This window comes from Quercus robur, chromosome 1 (assembly GCF_932294415.1).
Source record: "Quercus robur chromosome 1, dhQueRobu3.1, whole genome shotgun sequence".
Lineage (NCBI taxonomy): Eukaryota > Viridiplantae > Streptophyta > Magnoliopsida > Fagales > Fagaceae > Quercus > Quercus robur.
The window spans coordinates 8,680,602-8,696,212 of NC_065534.1; the positions used below are offsets into that span (position 1 = coordinate 8,680,602).

The 15,611-nt window shown below is 37.1% G+C and overlaps 1 protein-coding gene and 1 long non-coding RNA gene across 3 annotated transcripts; one reads left to right on the forward strand and one right to left on the reverse strand.

The window, feature by feature from the left end:
• Positions 1-38: 38 nt before the first annotated feature.
• LOC126719162 (uncharacterized) lies at positions 39-13,577 on the reverse strand. The gene is made up of 2 exons (XR_007653186.1): positions 13,430-13,577; positions 39-1,298 (listed from the first exon to the last, which is right to left on the reverse strand). It is a non-coding gene; the product is annotated as an uncharacterized LOC126719162 (long non-coding RNA).
• On the forward strand, positions 327-15,003 carry LOC126719124 (nuclear pore complex protein NUP214-like). 2 transcript variants are annotated; one of them, XM_050421713.1, is made up of 5 exons: positions 10,016-10,218; positions 10,329-10,522; positions 11,818-12,136; positions 12,755-12,947; positions 13,057-15,003. In XM_050421713.1, exons 1-5 carry the CDS (start codon positions 10,153-10,155, stop codon positions 14,796-14,798), a joined length of 2,514 nt encoding a protein of 837 aa, XP_050277670.1. In that variant the 5' UTR covers positions 10,016-10,152; the 3' UTR covers positions 14,799-15,003. The 2 variants fall into 2 exon arrangements, with proteins under 2 accessions (XP_050277677.1, XP_050277670.1); XM_050421720.1 differs by lacking the exons at positions 10,016-10,218; positions 10,329-10,522; positions 11,818-12,136; positions 12,755-12,947 and adding exons at positions 327-525; positions 635-1,582 and having other exon boundaries at positions 13,714-15,003.
• Positions 15,004-15,611: the final 608 nt, after the last annotated feature.

The window sequence follows — 15,611 nt, forward strand, 5'->3', positions numbered from 1 at the left end:
GTGATATCCTGCAAAGAAGAATAATAGAAACATCTCTATTCAGGTGAAAAGCTTTAAAAAACTTAACGATGTTATACTTCTTGTATCGTTTTCTATCTATCAAAGTAGATGTATTTACATGCATGCACTAAGGGATATGTAGACTGAAGGTGAGAATCTCTTGAATAGATAACTCAATTTACTCTCATTTCTCTTAATTTTCCGAACTTGGGTAAAGTTCAAGTTAATTTTAGCAAGTTTCCCAAGCAGTTACGTGTAAGAAAATCTTTGCCTCTCACCAATTAGTGCTGAACAATCAAACTGACAAGTTTTTTCCGATAACCTGCATGCAGAGTTGGGCTAAGTTTGAACCTTCAAAAACAACTGTTAAACGGATTCTTTTGCAAGAACACCGCAAGGCAAGCATGAATGGGTCATCCTTTCCAGTAAATAAGCAGCATTTTAACCCTCACATGCTTAACGTTTCAGCAGCTGAGCGCCCACTGGTTCGCATAACCCCTTCAACCTATTCGTCTCAAGACAAAGGTGAGCCAAACTAAGTGAAAACCACAAAGTTTTTTTGACTTACAGTTAGAAGCTTAATAAGAAACAGTGGCTGATCATTGCTCTTCAATTTGAATTGTGTATTCTGCAGGCATTCAGGATACATCTACAAAACAATCCTCTAAGAACCCAATTCAATTCACACAGGCAAATGAGCTTCCAGCACCATCACAATCTGTGGGGCTAAAGTTTCCTACATTGCAAACAGACAATGTTTCAGCATTGTCATTTCTGTCAGCGTCTGAATTTTCACCTGTAATAGGAAAAGATTGCCCGAGGGAAACTCGCAATATCACCATAGGACATTCCTTCTGCGAAATAACTTACAATCCTGGTTCAGTTCCATTAAATGAGGCCAAGTCTATGGTGCAGTCTGAAACTAACCAACATCAAAAGCCATCGATATCCACAATGTTCCCCACACAAACAGTGTCATTGCTGAAGAAATCCAGTGAAATGTTTAATTCAAGTAGTAAAGAAACGACGCTTGCTTCCACAATTGGAAATATTAAGGATAAGGCTTCAACTACAAAAAGTTCACTTTTTGAATCTGGAGAAAATTATGACTCTCCGTTCTCTTCCACATTTGGTGTTTCTGCAGTGTCCACCCCGAGTGGAAAATTTCAATTTCCTGCAGGCAAAAGTGAGCCTGGTGAAAATGTGCTAGTTTCTTCTACATCTTTAGTACTTTCAGCTCCATCATCTCCAATGATCAAGTCAATGACAGTTCCTCAATCCTCATCAGCTACTCCAACCTTTCTATCTTCAATGCCCCTAAGCAGACCTTTCACCACTTCTAATGCAAGTGCAGATGCTAACCTAACAGTGCCAACATCCTCATCATCAGCTTCCCCTTCTTTAATTACCTTTTCCTCTGGTTCCTCTTCCTTGCAGGCTCCTAAAACATCGGTGCCCTTATCTACTCCAATATCCGAGTCTCCTAAGACAGAGTTTCAACCTCCTATGGCCAAATCTAGTTTGAAAACAGATAAGGATGCTAGTAAACAAGTATCATCTCTGCAGTCTGAGCCTCCCAAAGGTGAAATTGACTCTAAGCTTGAACCTTCAGTAACAACTGACCCTACAATTGAAATTTCAACCAGTCTGACACCTGGAAGCCAGCCCAGTTTCAGTAACATGGCAAACCCTGCACCTAATGTGACATTGAATGCTCTACCAGCACAGCCATCTACTGCACGTGTTCTATTCCCGACATCGCTCCCAACTTCTGGAAGCACAACTGGAGAAAAGAATGAAAGTTTGGATGTTGCAGAAACAGAAGAGGATGAGATGGAGGAGGAGGCTCCTGAGACAAGTAACACAACAGAACTTAGTTTGGGCAGCCTTGGTGCATTTGGTATTGGCTCAACCCCTACTGCAACTGCTCCAAAATCAAATCCATTTGGTGGTACATTTGGTAATGCAGCATCAAGTCCGATGAGCTCAGCATTTGACATGACGGTTCCTAGTGGACAGCTGTTTCTTCCTGTATCTTTTAGCTTCCAGTCTCCCCAGTCTTCACAACCATCTCAACCAACAAATTCGAGTGCATTCTCTGGTGGTTTCAGTACTGGAACAACAGCTCAAGCTCCAACTCAAACTGGGTTTGGCCATCCAGCACAGATTGGATCAGGACAGCAAGCACTGGGATTCGGTCTTGGGTCTTTTGGACAATCAAGACAGATTGATACCGGTCTATCAGGTACAGGTTTTGGATCTCCCAGTGGTTTTGGTGGTGGTGGCTTCACTGGCACTAGTTCCCCTGGTGGGTTTTCAAGTGCTGAAACTCGTTGTGGCTTTGCTGGTATATCATCTACCGGTGGTGGGTTTGCCGGTGTGGCTGCAGGGGTTGCTGGATTTGCAAGTGTAGCTTCAGCTGGTGGGTCTGGGGGATTTTCTGGTGGTGGATTTGCCGCTGCTCCCACAGCTGATGGTGGATTTTCCGGTGCTCCCGCAGCTGGTGGTGGATTTGCCGGTGCTCCCTCAGCTGGTGGTGGATTTGGGGCTTTCAACAGCCAACAAGGAAGTGGCTTTTCTGCTTTCAGTGGATGCACAGGAGGAACTGGAAAACCGACCTAGCTCTTCACACAGATTAGAAAATAGTTTTATTGGGTTATGGCTAAAAACTCATAGGAAGTTTAATTTGATCACAAAAGTCTCATTCCAATGAAGGCAGTTACTTGACAACCACCTAAAAGTGGCAAATGATAGATTCATTGGGTCATTGGCTGTTCATCTTATCATGATATGTGTCATAAGATTCCGAGTCATGTACATTTATATAAACTTCCAATAGGTTTAAGTTTTTTGTTTTTTTATCATTTTTAAACACAAGTGTAGTAGCAAGTGGCAAGTCAAACTAATTTAGCTGCTCCGAAGTGTGTTTGGTGGTTGTTCCCCTTTTTTCCTTGCATGACAGTACCTGTAACAAAGGAGACCATGCAAAGTCTGGTGATGAGCCATGTTGTTTGGTAGGATCAGTAGTAAGTTCAGTTCAGTGTACACTTCTCTAGTGTTTCTTATTGATGAACGACCAAAACATGCATAGTTGAAACGTGAGCCCGTCTGAATGGGAACAGATCAAGTCATTTATTCATCAAAGTTGTCTATATATATATATATATATAATTGTTTTGCCATTGTCAGTTTGTAACAGTTATTTAGTTAATTGGATTTGGTACGTAGAGAATGAAACCGTAATAGTAGCTGATATATAACGTATTTAAGGTGCTCATCAAATAGCAAAGGCTTGAGGGCCCCCTGGCCCTAACTTCAGTTCACCAAATGCAGCTCATATTTGCCCCGATGTGGAATGCGTATGAAGCATGAACCTACGCTTGCACAGAGTCGGGAGTTTCGAGAGTATTTGTTAATGTGGGGTGGGTTTCGTGGGGGAGCCATGCAGGTGCTAAACTTCAAACCCAGGACAAAAGCTTTTTAAGCCGGGGGAAAATTGCCTTTCACCTTTATTTTGTAAAAAATCTAGTATAATGTTCCTGTTTTAAAACTATTAAATACCGTGTCCTTGTTTTTAAAATTTGATTTTAACAAAATCAAGTTCGGTATAAAACTCGATATCCTCAAAATCAAGTTATGTGTAAATTTTTAATTGAAACACGACTTTAGAAAAGTCGAGTTTCACTTAAATTTTTTTTAAAGAAATTAAGTGGCAAAATATGTATAAAATTCAACATTGCTAATGTCGAGTTCCACCTGTTACTTGATTTTTTTTTAAATCGAGTTTTAAAACATGGACACGGTGTTAATAGTTTCAAAACAAGGACATTGTGCTAGATTTTTTACAAAATAAGAGCAAAAGCCCATTTTCCTCTTTTAAGCAGCTTCTCTACAAAATTCAATCCAATAGTATTTCCTAAACTATCCCAAGCATTAAGCAATTGACAATGCACATGTGGCTAACAAAATTGAGAAGCTGCAAAGGGATTTTTTGTGGGGTGATTCCAAGACTCATTTGTTGGGATAGGATAAGGTATGTATGCCTATTGCCAATGGCGGTTTAGGAATTAGGAAACTAACCACTTTCAATAAAGCCCAACTAGGAAAGTGGCTTTGGCGTTTTGGGGTCAAGGCGACTCAATTTTGGAGGAGAGTGGTAGCTTTGAAATTTGGGGAAGAATTTGAGGGGGGGGGGGGGGGGTTGACCTCCAAGCTGGGAGGGGGTGTTCATGGGTGAGGTTTGTAGAGAAGTATCTGGATGGATTGGTTGGAAAGTTTTTAGCAAAAACACCTAGTTTAAGGTTGGAGTAGGGAATAGTGTGAAATTTTGGACATATCGATGGTGTAGGGATCTTTCTCTCCATTTGGCTTTTCCCATCTTGTACAATATTGCTACTAACAGAGCGGCTTCTATAGACTCATCTTTGTTATGCCAATGAGCGGGGGATAGGAGAACTTGGGATGTTCATTTCATTCGGGGTCCTAATGATTGGGAGGCAGATGTGATGGATGATTTCTTTCAATTCTTGGCATCCAATTTACCTTCAGCGATTAATGGTGATCGTATGAGATGGAAGTTGATGAAGAATGGAGATTTTAATATCCGTTCATTTTATCATAAGTTACGTGGTTCTTCTTCAGCTGTTTTTCCATGGAAATGTATTTGGAAGGTTAAGGCACCCCGGCATGTCTCTTTCTTTGTTTGGATAGCCACATGGGATTGGATTCTCACGGGCGATAACTTGTGGGTTAGAGGTTTCGATTTCGTTGACTGGTGCATTATTTGTTGTTATGAGGAGACAATGGATCATTTGTTGTTATACTGTGGAAAGGCTCATCAGTTGTGAAGTTTTGTCTTTAGAACTTTTTGGGATTTTGTGGGTTCCCCCATGTTCGATGGCAGATTTTCTTATTGGTTGGTGGAATTGGTTGGGGAAGCACTCATCTAACATTTGGAATTTAGTTCTGTTGTGTTTGATGCAGTGTATTTAGAGGGAACGCAATCGGCGTACTTTTGAGGATTTAAATAGATCTGATGACTAGCTGCTTGCTCTCTTTTCTGATTCCCTTTTTAATTGGTTTAGGGCTTGAGGACTCACATCTTGTGATTCTCTCCCTTTGTTCCTTAGCTCTATCTTTCTTTGTAATTAGTTCTTCTTTTATGTTTTTGCTCTTCTAATGCAGGAGCATAACCAAAAGTTATTTCAATTTTTCATTTTAGATTTTCAGTGGATAATTTCAAATTGCAATGTAGTTATTTGTTTAGTTTGGATTGGTATTTAAGTTTGGTTAGGATTAGTTGTTCATCATTATCCTTTGTTTAGGATTATTGGATTAGTATTTGAAATTGTTTAGGATTATTAATTAGATTAGTATTTGAAATTGTTTAGGAGAGTTTAACCTTATCTTTGTAATTCCTAGAAACTGCATATAAAGCTCTAGATGATTTCTTTTGTGGGAAAGACTATTATTATTATTATTATTATTATTGAGATTATTTGTAGAGATTGCATAGTATTTGTTTGGTGATGATCAGGACTAATCTAGGTGGGAAGCCTAGGTCGTCCTGCATCATCTTCTCTCTTTTTTTGTACTTTTTGATTTGCTTTGCGGTTCTCTGCATATAAAAGTTTTTGAATATACATCTTTCTTATTTATCAAAAAAAAAAAGAGGTGGGAAGGGTTCTGTCGTATTAAGCACATGCAAACCAATCACCCCCTTAGACAAATTAATGAATTTGACTCCATTTCCCATGAGTCTTAACATCATCTTCCCTTTTAAGATTTCAAAGTTTTGCGAATTGCACTGTTCCTTGACACGGATCACAAGTCAGCAGCCATTATAATCTCAAAGAAGTATTCAGTTGATGCCTGCCAACTGCATACTCTGGCTTGAATCAACATCATATGAATGATTATACTAGGAGAGGAAGAGGGATAGTAACAAATTATCAAGCAAAATTATCAGCTAGTGTTTGTGCTTAACAATATAAATTAACCAAAAACTATAACAAACTAAGCCAACTGAAACCAAAATCGATTTTACTTGCAAAATTATGAAGGTCAGAAAATGAAAGTCCCAACATCCTCCTTTATTGCACATCTCCTTTCCTTTTGCATTATAGGGGTTGAATGAAGAAGGGGGGAAAAAGGAAGGGGGGGGGTCATCAAGATATCTTATTAATCATAAAGGAACCCCCAAATCAGAAGTCTTCATTATCCATTTGTTTAGCGCAGTCCTCTACCACTTTAGATGTGCTGTCATGAAGCAACCTGGTTTTGAAAGGGGGTTCATTATGACAACTAATCATGATGTAATTTAAATGTGCAAAAGCATTAGGAGAAAAATGATAGCATATATGAGGACAATGTTTAACTTGCCTCTGCTCGAAGTTTCAAAGCCTCCCTATTAGGAATTTCTCGCAGCCCATCCATCAAATCTAAAACAAAATGTAATAACAAAATAAGTACACTGTGCAGGATACAAGGAGCTCAAGAAATAAAAAGATTAAAGACGAAGTTTTCTATTAGGTTAACTTGAGGGTGGGCCCTAATTTGAATATTCCATGTTTCTTGGAAATAGGCAGCCACAGCTTTGGAACCTTCCACATCATCTTTAATTTTAAGAAGTTTTACTATTAGCTATAGTTATGGCCCATGGGTCCTATCATGAGCTCACTTATTGCTTTCTTTCTTTCTCTTTTATTTTCTTTAGTTATGAGACACAACTAGACCAAAACAGTGCCATTAACAACACCAATCAATCCTTAAAAGAAAATGCAAAAGTTACTACATATTTTGCTACAAAATGTTTACAAACTAACGTGGCAATGAATGTGATTGGTAGACTTCAACATAATAAATTAATATTAGAGTTTCAGTTTATTTTATTTTATACTAGCCGCGAACCCGCGCGTTGCGCGTGATAATTATTTTTATGGTGGTTTTATTAAAAAAAATTTAACAATTTAAACTAATCTAATAATGAGTAATGTATTTCGTAATTATATTTTTATTTATTATAGGAACAATCATAAATGTAATATAGGAACAATCCAAAACACAAAAAAAATGTAAACTAAAAAAAAATTAATAAAACTTAAAAATGGTTAATTGAACCAATATTAGGATAAAATTTTGTTTTTGATAATCTATTAAGGTTATTTTCTTTGCAGAAATTATAATTTCGGCCACCCAAAACATATTATCAAATAAACAATTATTAGCAAAATCTAAGAATTAAATTTCTATACATGCATTGTTATAAAACAATAATAATAAAAATAAAATTGCAAAAGTTAAAATTTGTCACCTATCCGATTATTTTCATTTGGCTAACCTTTACTTTTCTTTAAATAAATGGCATTATAGAGTACTTCTAATACAACTATTAATAGTACTTTGTCCACCACAAAGGATTAGAAAATAAACAAAAATTAATAAAGTCTCATAGTTTAACATCTAAATTGAGCACTATAAAAAATTATGCTATGTAATAAAATAAATACCAAATTATCCAAATCATGCTATATAATAGAATAATATTATATTTTTATATGCTATATTTAATTCTTTAGAAAGCAATAGGATAACATTTAACAATCAAAGAGAATAAATAAAATATAATAAAATATAATAAAAAAAAAAAAAAAAAACAACAACAACAACAATTTAAAAAACAAAACTAAATCACTATTTAAAAAACAAAACTAAATCGCATTAACCCAAAATAGAGTTTAAAAGAATATAAAAAAAAAATTTCAACTTAAAGTAGAAATGCAAAAAAAAAAAAAAAAAAAAAAAAAAAAAAAATCCACCAAAAAATTTAGAGAGAGAGAGAGAGAGGGAACCCTTTTTTTGTGAGGGAAAACTATGCATAGAATAGAAGAGATAGTGACAAATTTATAGTAAGAGGATGTAAATAAGAAGAGACAAAAATAAAGGAAGATGAAGGAAAAGAGGAAGAATGATATTAATGTAGAGGGTAGTGGGGAGATGAAAAGATAAGGGAGGGAGAAAGATTAAAGAAGTAGTGGGGAGATGAAATGGTAAGGGAGAGAAAAAAGTTGGAGAAGTGTAAATATTAAAAAAATAAATGTTAAAAACAATTATAAGAAAATTGGTTGGTAAAAAAAACCCTAAAGCTTGAAAGGCTTCAAAGTTCCCCCCCCCCCCCTTCTTTTAAGCTGAAAAGACTCACACAAAATCCTAAAACTGAACTGAAAAGGATTTGGGTTGGGCTTGATAGTGGAACTAAATAAATAAGAGGTGGACTGGATTAAATATACAGATTTATTATAAAGTGATAGTGGAAGTAAATAAATAAGTAGTGGGCTAGATTTATTATAGAGTGATAGTGAAAGTAAATAAATAAGTAGTGGGCTGCATTTATAGGCCTGAAAATTGTAAAAACCATTTTAAAATTGTAGGACAAATTATATTTTAAAAAAGAAAAGAAAAAAAAATGACGTGGTAGTTGATGTAGCGCAATGTGAGAGCAGTAGCATTAAACGCTACGCTACGCTTCAGCTTTTAGTAATATATAGATTTTGTGTGATTGGAGACACATTAGTTTGTAAGAGTTATGTAATAGAATTTGTAGTATTCCGCATCCCTCATCCACAAAATCCCATTAGCAAAACCTAACTCAACGTTCCACCACTTGAAAACCCAAAAGCTCCAAAGCTTTTAGTGTTGATCTTGGAATGTTGTTCACAGTTCTCACCATAGCCACCTGGAATTACTTCCATACTTTTTTTGAACCCTAAGCCATAGTCGTTTTGTTACACCATTAAAAGCACAAACCCCTTATATTTCTTTCTTAACCTTTTCCCGCCATTTTCCTCTCTAGCCAGTAACCCTACATAAAGCATCCTAATTTGCACTGCCTAAAAATTCCTACACACTCCAATTTGACTTTTGAAATTATCCCAATTCGAGAACTTTTTAATCCTTAACCTTGTAATGGACAAATCCGAAAATCTAAAGCCACTATTAGCCAACCTATATTGAGCACAGCAAAAACTGAACTCCATATAATAAGCCATCCTACATCAGCTGCTTAAACTAGTGCATTAAATATAAAACAAGTGAACATTATAAGCCATCCTACATCAGCACCTTCAGCTAGTGCATTAGATATAAAACAAGTGAACATTATACACCACATATTCCCAACATCAACATAAGTTGCAATTGCTGATTATGTGGGGAGATACTGAAACAGTTATCTATAGTATTCATAGGCGAAGGAAGCATATATTTGAATTTAATTGAAGGATACCTTAAGGATCGATTTAGTGTGCGTTTGGATTGTAATGGAAAATTAAAATTATTTTATTATTCAACTTTTTTTTTTTACTATTTATGAGCCTCACTGCACTTTTTGTACTATTTATGGGCCTCATTGTACTATTTCAACTAACTTTTACATTTATCTACATTACTTTCAACAATAAGTTTTCAGTTTCAGCAAAATAAACAGTATCCAAATACACCTTTAGACCAAATTTACGAGGCAACAGTAGTATATGCAACTAATTTAAAAGTACATGATAAAAGTTATCTATCCTTAAAAAAAAAAAAAGTTGTCTAGACTCTAGACTGATCAGGAGTTCATTATTTAAAAAGACATGCAAGGAACCAGACATCACCTGAATAATGTACTTACACACATGTACATAGGAGGTTCAACAATCCAACAATCAACAAACTAACAATTCAGCTGATTACATTCTAGCTTAAAGTCTCTAACTTCATCATGAAGTACAAATATAAAGAGAGTGACTTGTGAAAGTGAAAAATGGGTAAAGAGGAAAGTAAGTCGGTATCCTCTCTGCCATTTGCAGCAACCACACAAAAAAAAGGAAAGTAAGTCGGTGAAGTGACCTGTAAAGTGTGGAGACGAGTGGAAGAGTTCTGTTGACAAAACTTTGCCTATCCTCTAAATCTTTCTAATTCAACTTTCAGTTAAAAATCAACACCCACCCCCCCAACAAAAAAAGAAAAAGAAAAAAGCAGAGGCATATATATATATATATATATATTGCTAATTCGGCTTGGTATTTCTTCTTGTTCTTGTTCTTGTTCTTGCACCTCCCGCCAAAACCAACACTTTTCGATTGGGTTTTTTCTCAAACACTCTGTTTGCATATGATGACTTTCCTACGCGATTACGACAGGCTTCAATCCTTCGCCGTCATCCTCATCTACATTCAGGTTTCATTTTCTCGGTATCCAAACACTTTTTTTCTTTTTTTTTAATTTACGGTTTCTTTTGTTGATTAATTGGATATTTTGATTTTTGATCATGTAAAAAAAAAACACAGATAGGGTGCACGTTGATTGGATCTCTGGGAGCATTGTACAACGGGGTTTTGCTGATTAATCTGGGGATAGCGTTGTTCGCATTGGTGGCCATAGAGAGTCGCAATCAGAAACTTTCGCGTACCTATGCTGTTCTTCTCTTCTGTGCTCTCCCTCTGGATGTTTCTTGGTTCATCCTATTCACTCACGATATTTGGTCTCTCCTTTTTTTTTATATTACCCGTTTTCATTACATTTTTCATTCCTGTTTATATACATATTGTTCACTCTTGTAATCTTTGGTGAAAATGGTCAAATAGCCCAAATTATTAGCGTTCTACCATGGTTTGCGAAATAATTAGCGATCTACTGCTGTTTTGAAACTCAAGTTTGCTGCATAACTCGAGTTCCATACAAAATAACTGAGTTTGCTGTGTAACTTGATGACTATACGGCAATTTTGAGCTTGTGAAACTCAAGTTTCAAAATGGTAGTAAATCATTAATTATTTCATAAACAGTAGTAAAACACCAATAATTTCTATCAAAAATAGTATTTATTATACGCATTCAATCTTTGCAATTTCAAGTTTGGTTTCTTTAAAAAGAAGGGGGGAAAATTAATAATTAATAGTACTTGGCACAAAATTAGAGTAGGTTAGCTTAGTCTTTGTTGAGCTTCAACTTTAATTTTTCGCTTTTTGTTAACTGGTGCTCATGTGCAAGAAGGGGCTTCAAAAGGGTCATACTTACATTGGGAAATAGCAAAAAGCAAAAAAAAAAAAGAGTTTAGAAAGAAAGTGGCTCGACTCCATTATAAAATAATACCTTAATGGATACACAAGGGCACCCGTTAACGTAACCCTTAATTATTTAGGGACTTAGATACAATTTCTTAGATGTTGTTGTACCTTAGATTCACTAATTGAATTCAACCACATTTTTGTATTGGCCAATATAACTAAAGTAGTTTTAGCTTCTCAAAAAACAATTAAATTCAACCATGTAGATATTTCAATTTAACTGGGAGATAAGGTATAGCACCTAAGACAATTTTCTTTAGTTTTACCCTATTATTTATTATTATATCTATGGAGAAACATCATTTTCGTCGTCATCATCATCAAATTGCTCTATTAACCCGTCATATATGCCAATGCTTTCAAAAGATAGTCAGTTTATTCATACTCTATTTACAAAATTTTGCATTTGTTTGGACAAGTCTTCTAGGTTGTGTCTCTTACATTAAGCAATCTTTGACATAGCTGTGGCCCCTCAAAAAATTAATATTTGATTTCATTGTGTAAGCACTCACTCATGCAGCAGCACGTGGTTGTTTCTACTGTCTACATCTTCACATGTTGGCACAAAACCTAGTTGCAAAATAATTTTTTTAATCCTTGTAGTCTGTGTTTAAATGTACCATTATGTGTGTGTGACTGTGAGTGTTTGTTACATTTTGATTAAGTGATGGTAATGGCTATACTGATCTCTCAATTTTATGTGTATGCAGGAACATTTCTTCTGAGGATTATGGGATATTCGTTATCTTTTCATTAAAACTCGCTCTGGCAATGCAAATCATTGGGTTTACTGTAAGGTTGTCGTCCTCATTGTTATGGATTCAGATTTACAGGCTGGGGGTTTCTTATGTAGACACTACAGGTTATAGAGAAGCAGATTATGATTTAAGAAATAGTTTTCTGAGTCCTGCAACTCCTGCTGTAGTTAGACAACCCTCAAATTCTGATTACATTTTGGGAGGCTCTATCTCTGATCCTGCTTATTACTCGTCCCTCTTTGAAGGTCAAGAAAATAGATGTTCACATGGGGTAGGGTATTCTTCACTTGCACGTAAACAAATACCTATTTGAGTTTTCTTGGATAACTTTCATGTGTTTGTTTTGGACTTTTTTGGTTGAAATTTTATTTACTCATTGTGTTTGTGCGTACATGCATACTTGTATTTGTATAAATTTTGGATATAGCTAGTGCTTTGAATTTGTATTGGACAATAGAACAGGGTAGAACTATTAAAAAAATTACAGGAAAAGTAAAACAAGTAACTAGATTTAAATGCTATTGATTACACAAGTGTATCACTTGACCCATATGAGTACGCATCAAGTTCTTTTAATTAGTTGAGAAGACCTTTGGGAGAGTGTAATCTTCAGTTTATATATGATTTCGTTAATTTCTATGGGATCTGATAGTGATTTAGTAAACTTATTCTTTACTTGTCAAGCAAAGACTTCAAAATTCATACATCAACCATATAACATGATGGTAGATATATCAACCCTCTCATTTCTCTTAATTTTCCAAAGTTGGGTAAAGTTCAAGTTAATTTTTTGCTTCCCAAGCAGTTATGTGTAAGAAATTTTTTGCTTCTCACCAATTGGTGCTGAACAATCAAACTGACATTTTTTTTTCTGATAACCCGCATTCAGAGTTGGGCTAAGTTTGAACCTTCAAAAACAACTGTTAAAAGGATTCCTTTGCAAGAACACCACAATGCAAGCATGGATGGGTCATCCTTTCGAGTGGATCAGCAGCATTTTAACCCTCACATGCTGGATGTTTCAGCAACTGAGCGCCCACTGGTTCACACAAGCCCTTCAACCTATTCATCTCAAGACAAAGGTGAGCCAAACAAAGTGAGAACCACAAAGTTCTTCTGACTTACATTTAGAAGCTTAATAAGAAACAGTGGCTGATCATTGCTCTTCTATTTGAATTGTGTATTCTGCAGGCATTCAGGATACATCTACAAAACGAACCTCTAAGAACACAATTCAATTCACACAGGAGAATGAGCTTCCAGCACCATCAAGTAGTCAAGAAACTACGCTTACTTCCACAATTGGAACTACTAAGGATAAGGCTTCAACTACAAAAGGTTCACTTTTTGAATCTGGAGAAAATAATGACATTCCATTCTCTTCCACATTTGATGTTTCTGCAGTGCCCACCCTGAGTGGAAAATTTCAGTTTAACGTTCCTGTGAGTAAAAGTGAGCCTGGTGAAAATGTGCTAGTTTCTTCTACATCTTTGGTACTTTCAGCTCCATCATCTCCAATGATCAAGTCAATGACAGCTCCTCAATCCTCATCAGCTACTCCAACCTTTTTATCTCCAATGCCCCTGAGCAGACCTTTCACCACTTCTAATGCAATTGCAGATGCTAACCTAACAGTGCCAACATCCTCATCATCAGCTTCCCCTTCTTTAATTACCTCTTCCTCTGGTTCCTCTTCCTTGCAGGCTCCTAAAACATCGGTGCCCTTATCTACTCCAATATCCGAGTCTCCTAAGACAGAGCTTCTACGTCCTATGGCCAAATCTAGTTTGAAAACAGATAAGGATGCTAGTAAACAAGTATCATCTCTGCAGTCTGAGCCTCCCAAAGGTGAAATTGAATCTAAGCTTGAACCTTCAGTAACAACTGACCCTACAATTGAAATTTCAACCAGTCTGACATCTGGAAGCCAGCCCAGTTTCAGTAACTTGGCAAACCCTGCACCTAATGTGACATTGAATGCTCAACCAGCACAGCCATCTACTGCACGTGTTCTATTCCCAACACCACTCCCAACTTCTGGGAGCGCAACTGGAGAAAAGAATGAAAGTTTGGATGTTGCAGAAGCAGAAGAGGATGAGATGGAGGAGGAGGCTCCTGAGACAAGGAACACAGCAGAACTTAGTTTGGGAAGCCTTGGTGCATTTGGTATTGGCTCAACCCCTACTGCAACTGCTCCAAAATCAAATCTATTTGGTGGTACATTTGGTAATGCAGCATCAAGTCCAATGAGCTCAGCATTTGACATGACGGTTCCTAGTGGACAGCTGTTTCGTCCTGCATCTTCTAGCTTCCAGTCTCCCCAGTCTTCACAACCATCTCAACCAACAAATTCGAGTGCATTCTCTGGTGGTTTCAGTACTGGAACAACAGCTCAAGCTCCAACTCAAACTGGGTTTGGCCAGCCAGCACAGATTGGATCAGGACAGCAAGCACTGGGATCCGTTCTTGGGTCTTTTGGACAGCCAAGACAGATTGGTACCAGTCTACCAGGTACAGGTTTTGGATCTCCCAGTGGTTTTGGTGGTGGTGGCTTCACTGGCACTAGTTCCCCTGGTGGGTTTTCAAGTGCTGCTACTGGTGGGGGCTTTGCTGGTATATCATCTACCGGTGGGTTTGCTGGTGTGGCTTCAGGGGTTGCTGGATTTGCAAGTGTAGCTTCAGCTGGCGGGTCTGGGGGATTTTCTGGTGGTGGGTTTGCTGGTGCTCCCTCAGCTGGTGGTGGATTTGCTGGTGCTCCTGCAGCTGGTGGCGGATTTTCCGGTGCTCCTCTAGCTGGTGGTGGATTTGCCGGTGCTCCCGCAGCTGGTGGTGGATTTGGGGCTTTCAACAGCGAACAAGGAAGTGGTTTTTCTGCTTTCAGTGGATGGAGGACCGGAAAACCTACCGAGCTCTTTACACAGATTAGAAAATAGTTATTTTGGGTTTTGGCTAAAAGCTCATAGGAAGCTTAATTTGATCACAAAAGTATCATTCCAATGAAGGCAGTTACTTGACAACCACCTAGAAGTGGTAAATGATAGATTCACTGGGTCATTGGCCGTTCATCTTATCATGATATGTGTCATAAGATTCCGAGTCATGTACATTGATATAAACTTCCAATAGGTTAAAGTTTTTTGTTTTTTTATTATTTTTAAACACAAGTGTAGTAGCAACTAGCAAGTCAAACTACTTTAGCTACTCCGAAGTGTGACACTGGTGGTTGTTCCCCTTTTTTCCTTGCATGCCAGTACCGGTCCCTAAGGAGACCATGCATAGACTCGTGATGAGCCATGTTGTACACTTCTCCGGTGTTTCTTATTAATGAACGACCAAAACATGCATAGTTGAAACGTGAGCCCGTCCAAATGGGAGCGCAGATCAAGTCATTCATTGATCAGATTTGCCCATTTTATATATATGTGCTTGTTTTGCCATTGTCAAAATTATTTAGCTATTGAGATTTGGTACGTAGAGAATGAGATCGTAATGTAGATAATATAACGTATTTAAGGAGCTCATCAAATAGCAAAGGCTTGTGGCTCCCCTGGCCTTAATTTGGGTCAGCCAAATGCAGCTCATAAATGCACCGATGTGGATTGTGTATGAAGTATGAACCTGCATTTGCGTAGGGCCGGATTGTCGAGTCTTTGTTAATGTGGATTGGGTTTCTTGGGGAAGCCATGCAGGTGTTAAACTTCAAACCCAGGACAAAAGCCTTTTTAAGCAGCTTCTCTACAAAATTC

What these genes read in the sequence shown, in the direction of transcription:
- LOC126719124 (XM_050421713.1), top strand. Translation starts at nt 10,153, where the DNA reads ATGATGACTTTCCTACGCGATTACGACAGGCTTCAATCCTTCGCCGTC. An exon ending in TCATCCTCATCTACATTCAG is followed by an intron (nt 10,219 to 10,328) that starts GTTTCATTTTCT and finishes AAAAAAACACAG; the next exon opens with ATAGGGTGCACGTTGATTGG. An exon ending in CTATTCACTCACGATATTTG is followed by an intron (nt 10,523 to 11,817) that starts GTCTCTCCTTTT and finishes ATGTGTATGCAG; the next exon opens with GAACATTTCTTCTGAGGATT.